At 37.9% G+C, this 12,080-nt stretch overlaps 2 protein-coding genes across 8 annotated transcripts in view; one reads left to right on the top strand and one right to left on the bottom strand.

The window, feature by feature from the left end:
* LOC129780098 (dopamine D2-like receptor) overlaps positions 1-12,080 on the bottom strand; it is a 542,669-nt gene that overhangs the window by 39,538 nt on the left and 491,051 nt on the right. For all 7 annotated transcript variants that reach the window (XM_055788028.1, XM_055788030.1, XM_055788031.1 and 4 more), the window contains one exon: positions 10,360-10,503. In XM_055788028.1, coding sequence (XP_055644003.1) covers positions 10,360-10,503 — 144 coding nt within the window. The remainder of the gene's footprint in view (positions 1-10,359; positions 10,504-12,080) is intronic.
* Positions 1,304-3,577, top strand: LOC129780101 (uncharacterized). Its single transcript, XM_055788037.1, has 3 exons — positions 1,304-2,025; positions 2,082-2,755; positions 2,816-3,577. Exons 1-3 carry the CDS (start codon positions 1,613-1,615, stop codon positions 2,986-2,988), a joined length of 1,260 nt encoding a protein of 419 aa, XP_055644012.1. The 5' UTR covers positions 1,304-1,612; the 3' UTR covers positions 2,989-3,577.

Here is a 12,080-nt window from a genome sequence, read left to right as displayed (position 1 = left end):
TCCGCTTCATCTATACCTGTTCCTCAGAAACGCCGATGTCAACGTTTAATGATGTTTCCTTCGTTGTGTCCCCGTTTCATATCCCTCCTATCCGATCGATAAACTTTTACTTAGTCGCGGCAATACATACACACACTCTTTACAGATACACGGGCCAAAGGTTGTGCAGTCCACTGATCATTCAACAAGAGCCAAAGGTTGTACCGCTCATGACAACTCTACATGAACTGATGATTGCGCCGGTTAGTGACCATTCTATCCTGGATTCCTCGAGACGAGAAAGACGCACCACGCTAGATATGAGGTACAGACTAGGGGGGCGTTGCTGATTAACGGTCAGCTGCATCCCAATAGGAAGTATCCCGTGTCGGGCACACGTACAGAGCATTGGAGACAGCAACATCCGAATTACGAAAACACTTGTAATACTAACCTCGAGCCAACCGCGAGTAATCGGTTACATATTACTAACATAGATAATAAGAAAAATTGTCAAAGTATTGAACTCCCGGCCCCGTGAGGCTAACGCCATATGAGCATTGATAAAAATATATATTTTGGAAAAAAAAGCCCAAAATACTCCCAAATTCACACAAGCTCTCTCCCAGCGAAAAATAAAAAAGATTCAATTCGCGTGAGAACAATACACAAGCCGGTCATATGTCGAAGTTTGTGTCCTTGTCGCCTTGTGATACAATCTGTATGTATATAATCTTCTAGAGACACACTGCAGCCATAGGTGTTTCTAGGCTTGTTCCAACACCATAATAGGCAACGCAAAAATCCAAAACTGCTTAGGAGGTAAAGGTGGGGGTAAAACGGACATGTTAAGAAGAACTTCAATTATATCTTTGGAAACTCATGTTTCCCAAAACTTTGATGTAGTTTCTTGCAATTCAATATACTGTTTTTCTACCTAATTGGCCAAATATTTTACAAAAAAGTGTTTTTCAATGTTTTTACCGAAATTACAGACCGAAAAGTACAACATTTTTGACGTGGGACTACGTCTTTCATTTTTATACCGGGGTGTAAAATCAAAGCTTCGAAAACAAAAACGTTACGCAGGAGACCGAGATTTTGAGCGTTAATAGCTCCTAAACAACTGAACGAAAAGGTATGATAAACAATTCATTCGAAAGATAGATTGTCTACGGGTTATATACTTGATACTTTTTGATCCAAAAACTCGTTTCAATAGCATTAAAATTGCTTTCAAAACAGGCTATTGAAATCACCAATTGGTATGCAAGCGAGCGCCGCTCGGAAATCTACTCAGTTATAATTGAACAGCGATTGGAGCATGTTGGCACTGTTGTGGTAAAGCTAAATTCGTTCATCATGAAAGCGCTGATGAACGGTGCCACCAAGAGTCTGGAAAGTGATGCCACTGAAAAGGCGGCTAAGAGAATATCAGCATCGAAAAACACGACAAAACAAACGTTTGAGAAGAATGCAGTTCTGGTTGGTTACAGTTTCTCGGAATGATAAAATTTGACTGAAACTGTAGGTCGATTCCCACAAACTCATCTCGTGAACAATTTGAATACAATTACCTTCGTAACAAATCATCCCACGCATAGTTTATCATTCGACACTATCGCCCGCAATTATGAACACAACACAGCTCGCGTCGAAATCAAATCGATCAGTACGGAGCAAAATGCAACGCGATTCGGAGCAAGTGACGCGGCTTCCAAGCTGGCTGAACGATAATTTTCTGCTAGAGGTCATCCGGGAGGCCAAAAACGACCCCGATATTGCGTTGTGTCATCACTGTAAGTTCCGATCCGGATCCAGACTGGGAGAAAACAACGCCAGCGTACTTTTCCGCACGACGGTCCATCACCGCTCGAGACAACCTCCGCAGGAGCAGGCCCTCGATTTGATGATTAAAGTCGAGTATAGAAGTGCGGCTCTCCGAGACCGTTCACTGTTTGGAACGGAGATTCGGATGTATCGGGAGATTTTACCGGTGATGCAGAATGTTTTGAAACAAGCGCGTGAATCGCTACACGTTCCAAGGTAAGACACAGACGCCCACTTCGCTAACGATTACTGACTTCTAATGCTCCCAACAGAGTTTTTTACACATCGGAAAAACCACAAGGGGTCCTTATTCTGGAGGATTTGTACCCGGCCGGTTGGGTGGGCAAGGATCAGATCGAAAGTTTAGAAGATGCTCGACCAGCAATTCGGACCATAGCGAAGTTTCATGCCGCCTCTTGGCTGCTGAACCAAACTGGCACGCAGTGTTCATACTTCCGGAATGCACTGATGGAGATCAACATTGCTGGGGCGCGTCGCATGTTTTGTAATCTTTACAATTCATTCACCGACTCCGTGGGAACATGGGAAGATTGCGCCGCAATCGGTGCCAGGCTGCAAGCCATTAAACCTGACTTCGAAAGCAAGCTGAAGCAAATTTACGCTCCGAATCCGAGGTATAACGTTTTGAATCATGGCGACTTTCATGCTAGGAATCTTCTCCACAAAACTGATCCCGCTGGGGGAAACCCAATTGTCGAAACAGCTTTGATTGACTTCCAAATTTGCCACTGGGGCTCTCCGGCAATCGATTTGATGTACCTGTTGGATTTGGTTGTGGCCCGGAATGTTAAGTATGTCGCTCGTGAGAATATAATTCGTGAGTATTACACGTGGTTCACCAATTGCTTGAAGCGAATGTCCTACCGGGGATGGGTACCAAGTTGGCAGGATTTACAATCCGAACTGCAGCGATGTGCGTTTCTTGGTGAGTTTGATTTCGGATCTAAGCAAAAGAAGAGTTTTACGAATATTATCTTTTTTATAGAACTTTTGCACGATGCGGTGTTTGAACAGTTTCGTTACGTGGATTTGAGCCAAGTGGATGTCGAGGAGTTCTTCGCAGGAAACGTCAAAAACGCCGGAGTCAACAACGAACGGTACCGTTCGCTGATTCGTGAAGATTTGAAACAGATGCTGAACAGAGGAGTGCTGGATTGATTCATTCATCACAAATTGAGGAAAGGAAACATCATTTACAATTAGTTTTTACGTTTTCGATCAGGCCGAGGATTTGCAATTAATCTTCACATCGTTTTTTTTTCGTTCTATTACATTTGTTGTGTACCTGATTGATGTGTTCTTGGTCACGATTACACCTGTTTCCTGAAATGTTCATCGCTAATTCCGCATTATTTCGCATTCAGGAATGACTAATTAATCAATCTGACAGTAATACTCGTTGCTTTATTGGATTGGATGGAATTAATTACGCTTCACTCAATGCTGATTGGCAGAATCGCTGAATATTCTGAGGGACACTTATTGTCAACGTCCGCTGAATCTAACGTTCAGTTTGTGGTTCTATGCAATTAATTTATGGTTATAGCTGATCAAGGTTAAAATAAATTCTTTTAGATAATTTTTTCCCATTTTAGATTATAATTAAATTACATTTGTTGGATCAGCAGCACATTATAGCAAACACTTTAATGAGGGAGTAATGAGTTATTTTATGCTGTTATTTGTAAAGTAACTGTTTTTGAATAAAGAAAGGGAAACATGAAAAATAAAAAATATTACAAATCTCGAATGGACTGAAAAATCAAATTGTGAAAAAAAAAACAGTAAAGAATTTCCATCAAGAGTTTGTGGAAATTGATTGACAATTGATAACAAGAATAGCACAGAACTCGAAGGAATTATGCCGATAGAAAGCAAGGGATACATTATGAAACCTCGAGTATGCTTTGCATAGGACGTAAGACTAAACATATTGCGGCTTTGATTTTTGTTGAATTTCGAAATAACAAAAGGAAACTTTTTCTTATGTTACTGTTGTCCTGAACCTATTCCCATTATACCTTCATTCAAGTTAACCAAGCTCCGAATTTTGGAGATCTCAATTTTTCAATTTCTCAATTTCTCAATTGCTCAATTTCTCAATTTCTCACTTCCTCAATTTCTCAATTTCACAATTTCTCAGTTTCTCAATTTCTCAATTTCTCAATTTCTCAATTCCTCAATTTCTCAATTTCTCCATTTCCCTATTTATCAATTTCTCTATTTCTTAACTTTCAATCAATTTTCGAATATCGATTTTCAATTTATATATTTTTTTCATTTTTCAATTCTTTCTAATTTTTCCTTGAACACCTTCGAAAATAGTGGAAATATTTACCCATTTCGTTCCCACTTTAACTTTAATTTTTTTTACAATTTTTTTTTTATTTTTTAATTTTTTTTATTTATTATTTTTTTCCAATTTTCTCATTTTTGTCCATTTTGTTCCATTTTTACCAATTTTTCCAATTTTTTGATTTTTTTTCTTATTGTTCCTATTTTTCCTTTTTCCCTTTTTTATTCATATTTTTCTTATTTTTCCTATCTTGCTGATGATATCTATTTTTCCAATTGTTGAAATTATTGAAATAAAAAAAAATATTTTTTTCATATCCCGGGATTTTTTTTCATATTTATTATTTACATTTCTTTTTATTTTTCTAATTTTATTTATTCTTAATTTTTTTTTATTTTTCCGTTTTCCTTATTTTTCTTTTTGTTTTATTTTTACTTTTTTTTCTACGTTCTCATTTCTCCTCCTACTTTTTTATCAATTAGAACAGGTAGAGCTCAGACCATGTGCACCACGCCATGGAATGCACCAATACGGCAATTCCAAATGAAATCGTCCTAAAAATGCAGATTTTAAAAACTTGTATTTTTTATTCCAATGAATGTGTGTATTCCGTTTGGGTTGGAGGAAATATGAGTTTTTCACAGCAATTGGGATTTTTTTGACTCAAGCGTAACTTTTGAAAAGGGCGTATCGATTTTAGTAAGAGAAATATTTGATAATTTATATCTCAAAAACTATGAGTCGTACCGAAATAGTGTATTAGAAAGATTTATAGAGTATTGATGGTTGAATATGAAAAAAAATGTACAGTGAGAAAATAAATTAGTACTCTTTTTTTTTATTTACAAAATAAAAATTCAATTTGCAATATCCAAAATACATATTTTTTTATTTTTTCATACATAATAGAAGTCATGTAGAAAATTCAAAAAATGGGCCTAAGATGGTAAAACTATTTTTGACAAACTTTGTGGAACATCGAATTTTTAGGAATTTTCGAAACTTCGAGTTTTTGTATGTTAGCAGTCATTTTTAATCACAAATTATGAATCCTGATGTTATTTAAAACCAAAAAGGTTATGATCAATCTCCTTCTAAATGCAACCATTCTCGAGATATTTAAAAAAATATTTCTAATTTATAATCTTTTTTAAAGTAAATAATCTCTTTTAATATGTTTGTCGTGTTATACCGTCATGTTCATGAAATTTTATGAATTTTCTTATATTTTCCAGCATCTTTTCCAAATACATCGTTGTGGTAAAAAGACGGAATACACACTTTCATTCGAATCAAAAATACTCATGTTTTGTCATTTGTCGATTTCATTTGGAATTGCTCAATAGGAATATAATAGTTGACTAGGCAAAATTGATTCATACACTGCGTTTCACAATTATATAACCACTCATTTTTTCTGAGTTTCCAGAGATATGTAAGAAGTCGGTTGAATTGAAGCATATAGTGTAGGATATAAAAACTATCTTCATTTAAAGGACTGGCCATTTGAACTTTATTGTTGTGTTCAGTCGCTAAACATTCAAAAAACTAAAATTCCAGTGTTTCAAATGGGAACATAGGAAAAAATAGTAATATTATAAATATGTTTCCTTATTTTTTCCTATTTTTCGCTATGTTCCCATTCCTTTTTTTTCTCATATTTTTCCTCTTTTGCATGCTTTTCCGACGTTTCCTTCTTTTCCAATTTTATATTTTTTTTCATTTTTTCTGATTTTTCCTTTTCCTCATTTATTCTTATATTTCCAATTTTTACATTTGTGGTTTTTTTTTCCAATTTTCCAATTCAGTAATTTTGTGGTGTGGTGTGTTTTGAGGTGTCGTTGTAAGCGCGTAGTTCTAGTTGTATTATAGGTATTTTGGCGCGCTATAATATAGTCCTTGACAGTGTTTTGTTTGGTTAAGTCGTTCGTGAGTTATAGTGTCGCAAATATGGAGCAAAATAAAGACAAAATCCGACTTATTTTACAGTAATACTATGACAAAGGCAAATATGCATCTCAAGCTGCCAATAAAATTTGTGCAGTTTATGGACCCGATACAGTTTCCATTTCCACCGCACAACGATGGTTTCAACGTTTTCGTTCTGGTGTAGAGGTCGTCGAAGATGCGCCACGCTCCGGAAGGCCTGTCGTCGAAAATTGCGACAAAATCGCTGAATTAGCCGAGAAAGACCGGCATAGTAGCAGCCGTAGCATCGGCCAAGAGCTGGGGATAAGTCATCAAACCGTTATTAACCATTTGAAGAAGCTTGGATTCACAAAGAAGCTCGATGTATGGGTGCCACACACGTTGACGCAAAAAAAAACATCTTTGATCGTATCGACGCATGTGAATCGCTGTTGAATCGCAACAAAATCGACCCGTTTCTGAAGCGGATGGTGACTGGCGATGAAAAGTGGGTCACTTACGACAACGTGAAGCGCAAACGGTCGTGGTCGAAGCCCTCATTAACGGCCAGGAAGGTTCTGCTGTGTGTTTGGTGGGATTGTCAAGGAATAATCTATTATGAGCTGCTTCCCTATGGCCAAACGCTCAATTCGGACCTGTACTGCCAACAACTGGACCGCTTGAAGGTAGCACTCATGAAGAAGAGGCCGCATTGTCTTCCATCAGGACAACGCCAGGCCACACACTTCTTTGGTGACGCGCCAAAAGCTCCGGGAGCTCGGATGGGAGGTTCTTTTGCATCCGCCGTATAGTCCGGACCTTGCACCAAGTGACTACCACCTGTTTTTGTCCATGGCGAACGATCTAGGTAGTCAGAAGTTAGCCACAAAAGAGGCCTGTGAAAATTGGCTATCCGAGTTTTTTGCCAATAAGGAAGCGAGCTTCTATAACAGGGGTATTATGAAGTTGGCATCTCGTTGGGAACAAGTCATCGAACAAAACGGCGCATATTTGACTTTATATATATATATATATATTTTTTTTAATTTTTTTTTTCATTTTCTTCCAATTCTCTAATTTTTTTTCCATTTTAATTTTTTTTTACATGATTTCATATTTTTCCAATTTTTCCATCCAATTTAAATTTTTTTACATTTTTTCATATTTTTCCATTTTTTCATTTTTTCCATTTTGAACTATTTCTCCAATTCTAAATTTTTTTTCAAATATATTTTTTTTCCAATATCGCGATTTTTTCTTATTTTGCCTATTTTTTCAATTGTTTTTAATTGTTTTTATTTCTTTATTTCTCCTTTTTTTCAATTCTTGGTATTTTCCTTATGTTAGTTCATTTTTCCCCTTTCTTCCCTATATTCTCATTGTTCATATTCTCACTATTTGTCCATTTTTTTCCATTCCTCCTATTTCTCCTATTTTGCATATTTTTTCCTATTCCGCCTATAATTCCATTTTTTCTTATTTGTCCGATTTTCCTATATTACTATATCTCCTATTTTTCACATATTTCTTATTTTCCGTATGTTTCTTATTTTTTGTTATTTTGTCCTGTTTCCAATTTTTTAAATTTTTCCCATTGTTCCGATTTTCCCAATTTTCTCATTTTTCCATTTTTTCTATTTATCCTAGTTTTCCTATTTGTATTTGTATTTTTCCTTGTTTCCTTGTCCTTGTTGTATTTTGCTTATTTTTACTATTTTCCAACTAGAATTTTCTATTTTTGTTTTTGAATCTGTATTCGAATCTAAAATCTGGAAACTTTCCAGAATCATATAAATCCGGATTCTACATGTGGAATCTGAAATTGACGTCTGTATTAATCAGTAGCATAGATTTGGAGCCCTCGTCATGAAGGGCTCCCAACTGAGGTACCAAAAAAAGTCGGTGGTCATGGCTCTACGGCGGTCATCATCAACTGTTACGTTCTGGCCAGTATAATTAGTGAAAAAAAGTCGAAGTTTTGTCTGAGACATAACCTCATAGTTGGAGTAGGATTACGTTATGATATTTGTTCTGAATATGTTTTTAAAAAAATATGCCATTTGCAAAAGAAGATACCATTTGGATTGTCTCGTCAGTTTGTTTGGCTCTTTGATAGAGTTTTTGAACTTCTGCTGTTCTTGCGTCTCTAGCTTTATATAAGGCCCTTTTGGAAAGCTAACGCTCTAACTATCGGCCATTTGGGAGATGAATCGTGAATATATTGTCAATTTTGATCGATTTTTTATACTATAGAGGCTTCGAACTACAAAGTTCATTCGCCGCGGCATGTGTATGTTGAATTATAAGTAATAGGCGACCAAAATGTGCTCCCGTGGCCGAGTGGTTAGCGTCATAACTAACATGCCGGGTGTTCGGGTTCGATTCCCGTTCTGGTCGGGGGAATTTTTCGTCAAAGAAATTTCCTCCGACTTGCACTGTGATCACGCGTATTCTAGAGCTTGCCATTCAGAATGCATTCAAGGCGTGTTATTTGGCATAGAAATCTCAACTAAGTACTAATAAAAAAAATGACGGAAGTAATACTACGCTGAGACGGCGAAGTTCCTCTAGGAACGTTAGTGCCATTGAAGAAGAAGAAGGCGACCAAAATTGTACTTTTCTTGGCGCAACCGATATGTAGTTTTTTAATTTGTACCCCCAATGTATTTTCGAAACATAATCCAAAATCCAACATTGAAACGAACCAATGATTACACCGGCTCATAAAGCGCATCGAATATTTACTCTTTCCGGATATAGCAGTGTTTTGACAATTGCACGGTGACTCTTGTTGCTCCAAATACGACAGTGTTGCTTATTAACGTATCCCTAAAACCAAAACTTAACTTCATCACATAATAAACTTTTCCAATACAGGATTTCTTCATCGGACAGTTTTTACGATAAATCTCGAAACAATCTGCGCCCAAAGCCATTACGGGCAACGTAAAATTTTATTAAGTTCCGAGAGCAATTTTGCGCCGTAAAAAAACAGCCTTTAATATTCATCGCACCACTGATTTATATGATTAAAGGAACTCATCGATAACAAATTACTATCCCTAATAGCACTCTGTCACCAATAATGGAAAACAAAATTATCGGGAACCTCCGAAATATAACACCTCGTATAAATATCTAATATCAGACCCGCCCACACGCACAGGCCTCGATCGACGGATTTCATCGGATTATTCCTCCCTCCACGCTTCCTTCCTCACAGAAAAAAATGGGTTGTATAACTCAAATTAAATTATGCTCAGCAGTTTCAATACGAACAGTTCATAAATCATCGGAACGGCCAAAGTTGGAACGGCCCGGAATGGCATCTTCGGTGGGGCCCTCTCGAAAATGCCATCCTTTCATCGTCTTGCAACGTTTTCTGGTTTTGTTCCCTCCACCCACGCAATACGGGATGTCGGGATGAGGGGGGCGAAAAAACTTCGGCAGCCATCAAAGCCATCGGTGAGCTCTCAAAGAAAAATAACTTCAAGATTTATGGGACCGATTTCGACGGACAAGGACGACGCACACTCCTTTCGGGATAAACTTTTATTGCCCTCTCCAGACTCATTAACGGTGATTTGAATTTTGCCACTTTTCATCTCGACAAGCGTGATGCGCGAATCTAGTCGGAAATGATTAATTCATTCATTTAGAATCTTCAACTGATGAAGTAGTGGACTATAGTGGGAGGAAGAGTGGCAGGCGAGACACAAAAAAAAATATTCGCAGACAGTGACAAATTTGCCTTTTTAACGGCCTGGCACTTCTGCTGATTAGCGGGCGAGAGGAAATTGGTTCCATGGTGGGGCAGGCAATGTTTTGAAATATCGTTTCAATTATTCAGTAACTTATTTCGCGCTCGATGCCAAGTTAATTAATTTTGAGCTAAACTTTCCTGATTTGGCAGATTCGAATCGATGGCTAATGGAGTGCGATCCACGTTCTCAATCTGTGTAGGTGGAGGCGGCGGCGACGGAAAATAAGTCATAATAATCGCACGGTACACTGAACGCGGCCGCGGTTGATTGCCCTGAATACTTTGCTGAACTTGTGGCGGTTACGGGAGTGGAACCGAGTTTCCCTAGAGTTCAACGAGATGTGGGGGGAGGGGGTAGCCAATTTTTCAGCGAAACTGGAATCGTTACATTTTAGCGGAGATGAATCCGAGCGATGATATATCTGAGCGGTGTGTCAACAAAAGTTAATTGGAGCTAGCTATTCATGGACGTTTTGAAAATTGTGTGGGAGATCCATTTATGGCCAATTATTCACAGACTCATCAAAAGATAATTGATCGATATTTTCCGTCCGAAACTTACCTCGATGCCTGTTGGATGTTTTTCTTATCCTTCCGTGTGCTGTCCCTCGAGTTGGAGTTCGTTGATAGCGTTGAGTCGTGCCGGTTCAGCGTTAAGGCCTGCTGCACTCCGCACCGCACTAGCGACAGCGGCTTCAGCGTCACACTGGGTGGTTTGTTTTAGAATTAAAAGAGTAGAAAGGCAAAAAGGGGTTATGTATGTTATAAAACATAATATCATTTGACGATTTGATCAGCGACGATAACCACATGGATTTTCTCCGACTTAATCAACCGATTTTCTTAATGATTGTTCCGACAGTTTATTAGGATCAGTCTTCAGAAAACATACGATGCGCTGCACTCGAGTTTTGTTTTCATCAGCGCGCGTTCATAACAAACACGTGTTCTCTCTTGGAACGAAGTGTACCACACTCATTGTACATGAGAGAGGTTTATGAACAAGGCGCAGAACTCAGATACGAAGCAGCGCTTCTCACTTTTATGATGCGCGTCTCATTTCACCCACACAGACATCAAATTCTAGTGCCCCATTTTAGCAGAGCAAAACAGCGCTGCATCCGTACCAACCGTACGCGCTTGTGTGAAGAAAGATAAATCAATAGAGAACGCAAAGGAGACCACCAGATTCGGGCACCGTTTAGAAACAGGATATATAAACACGGTGTATGCATACGGTGCAGTACCATAAAGCGAATGTTGTTGATAACAAAACATTTCATCTATGTTTCGGGGCGTTCATGTGTATACATGAAAGTTGTGAAAGTGAAAGTTCAATTGAGTGCCAAAAAATTGTTGCACATCAGCACCGCGTTGTATTCTGAAGACTGATTAGGACTGTTAGAGCAAATAAGGCTATGTTTAACCCTTTCCCGTACAACATCGAGTCTCCCGCTCGTGATGTACTTGCATTACATAGGGTGCTAGAGTCGTGAAATCAATTGAAGTGTGACGTATTGAATAATACGGGAAGGGGTTAAAAGCGGTAGCCATTATAGATAGTCCGCTTCATACAGCTTCATATAGCACTCCCGTATCGCAAAATATTAGACCCGATTTTTTTTATTAAGGTGCCCATCTCCATTTTAGGGTTGTCCTAAAAATGAAGTTTTTCAATTTTTATCAAAAATGACCTTTTTTTTTCAAATATTCATAAGTTTTGCACTACGCTGCCGTAATCTCGCCTAGTGACGCGAATGCCGAAATAGACATTTATTTTTTTGTTATAGATCGATAAAGAATACTGAATACTTTAAAAAAACTGCAATGTTTTACAGAAAAAAAATAAAAAAAAGACGCCGTAAAAGCTTGAAAACGGAGTGACGTAAGCGCTATTTCCAATGTGATGGGGCGTAAGCGCCATTTCCCCTGTGATGTGACGTAATTTTATTGTGATGCGATATGATTTTTGATCTGATCTAATGGATGAACGAACAGGGACAGCAAATTTGACATCACAACATCTTTCGTAAAGGACGTCTAGCATAATGAGTGTTATATGCCTTCTTTCTTGTTTGAAAACACTTTTCCGAAAAGCTCGTCAGCCCAAATATATAAATCAAAAACAGTCAAACCCCATGTAGTGCTACATTTGAGCAATTCCAAAAGAAATCGAAAAATAGCAAAACATGAGTACCGTTTTGTCTCAAATTCCGAACACTTAAGTTTGTTGGCAATAAAACAGTGTCTCATTACTCGAAATGGTACTTTTTCGCGAAATTG

Source organism: Toxorhynchites rutilus, chromosome 3 (genome assembly GCF_029784135.1).
Source record: "Toxorhynchites rutilus septentrionalis strain SRP chromosome 3, ASM2978413v1, whole genome shotgun sequence".
Lineage (NCBI taxonomy): Eukaryota > Metazoa > Arthropoda > Insecta > Diptera > Culicidae > Toxorhynchites > Toxorhynchites rutilus.
The sequence above is the reverse complement of the archived record's forward strand: the minus strand, read 5'-3'. Positions and strand labels throughout refer to the sequence as shown.

What these genes read in the sequence shown, in the direction of transcription:
- LOC129780101 (XM_055788037.1), top strand. Translation starts at nt 1,613, where the DNA reads ATGAACACAACACAGCTCGCGTCGAAATCAAATCGATCAGTACGGAGC. An exon ending in GAATCGCTACACGTTCCAAG is followed by an intron (nt 2,026 to 2,081) that starts GTAAGACACAGA and finishes TGCTCCCAACAG; the next exon opens with AGTTTTTTACACATCGGAAA. An exon ending in GCAGCGATGTGCGTTTCTTG is followed by an intron (nt 2,756 to 2,815) that starts GTGAGTTTGATT and finishes TCTTTTTTATAG; the next exon opens with AACTTTTGCACGATGCGGTG.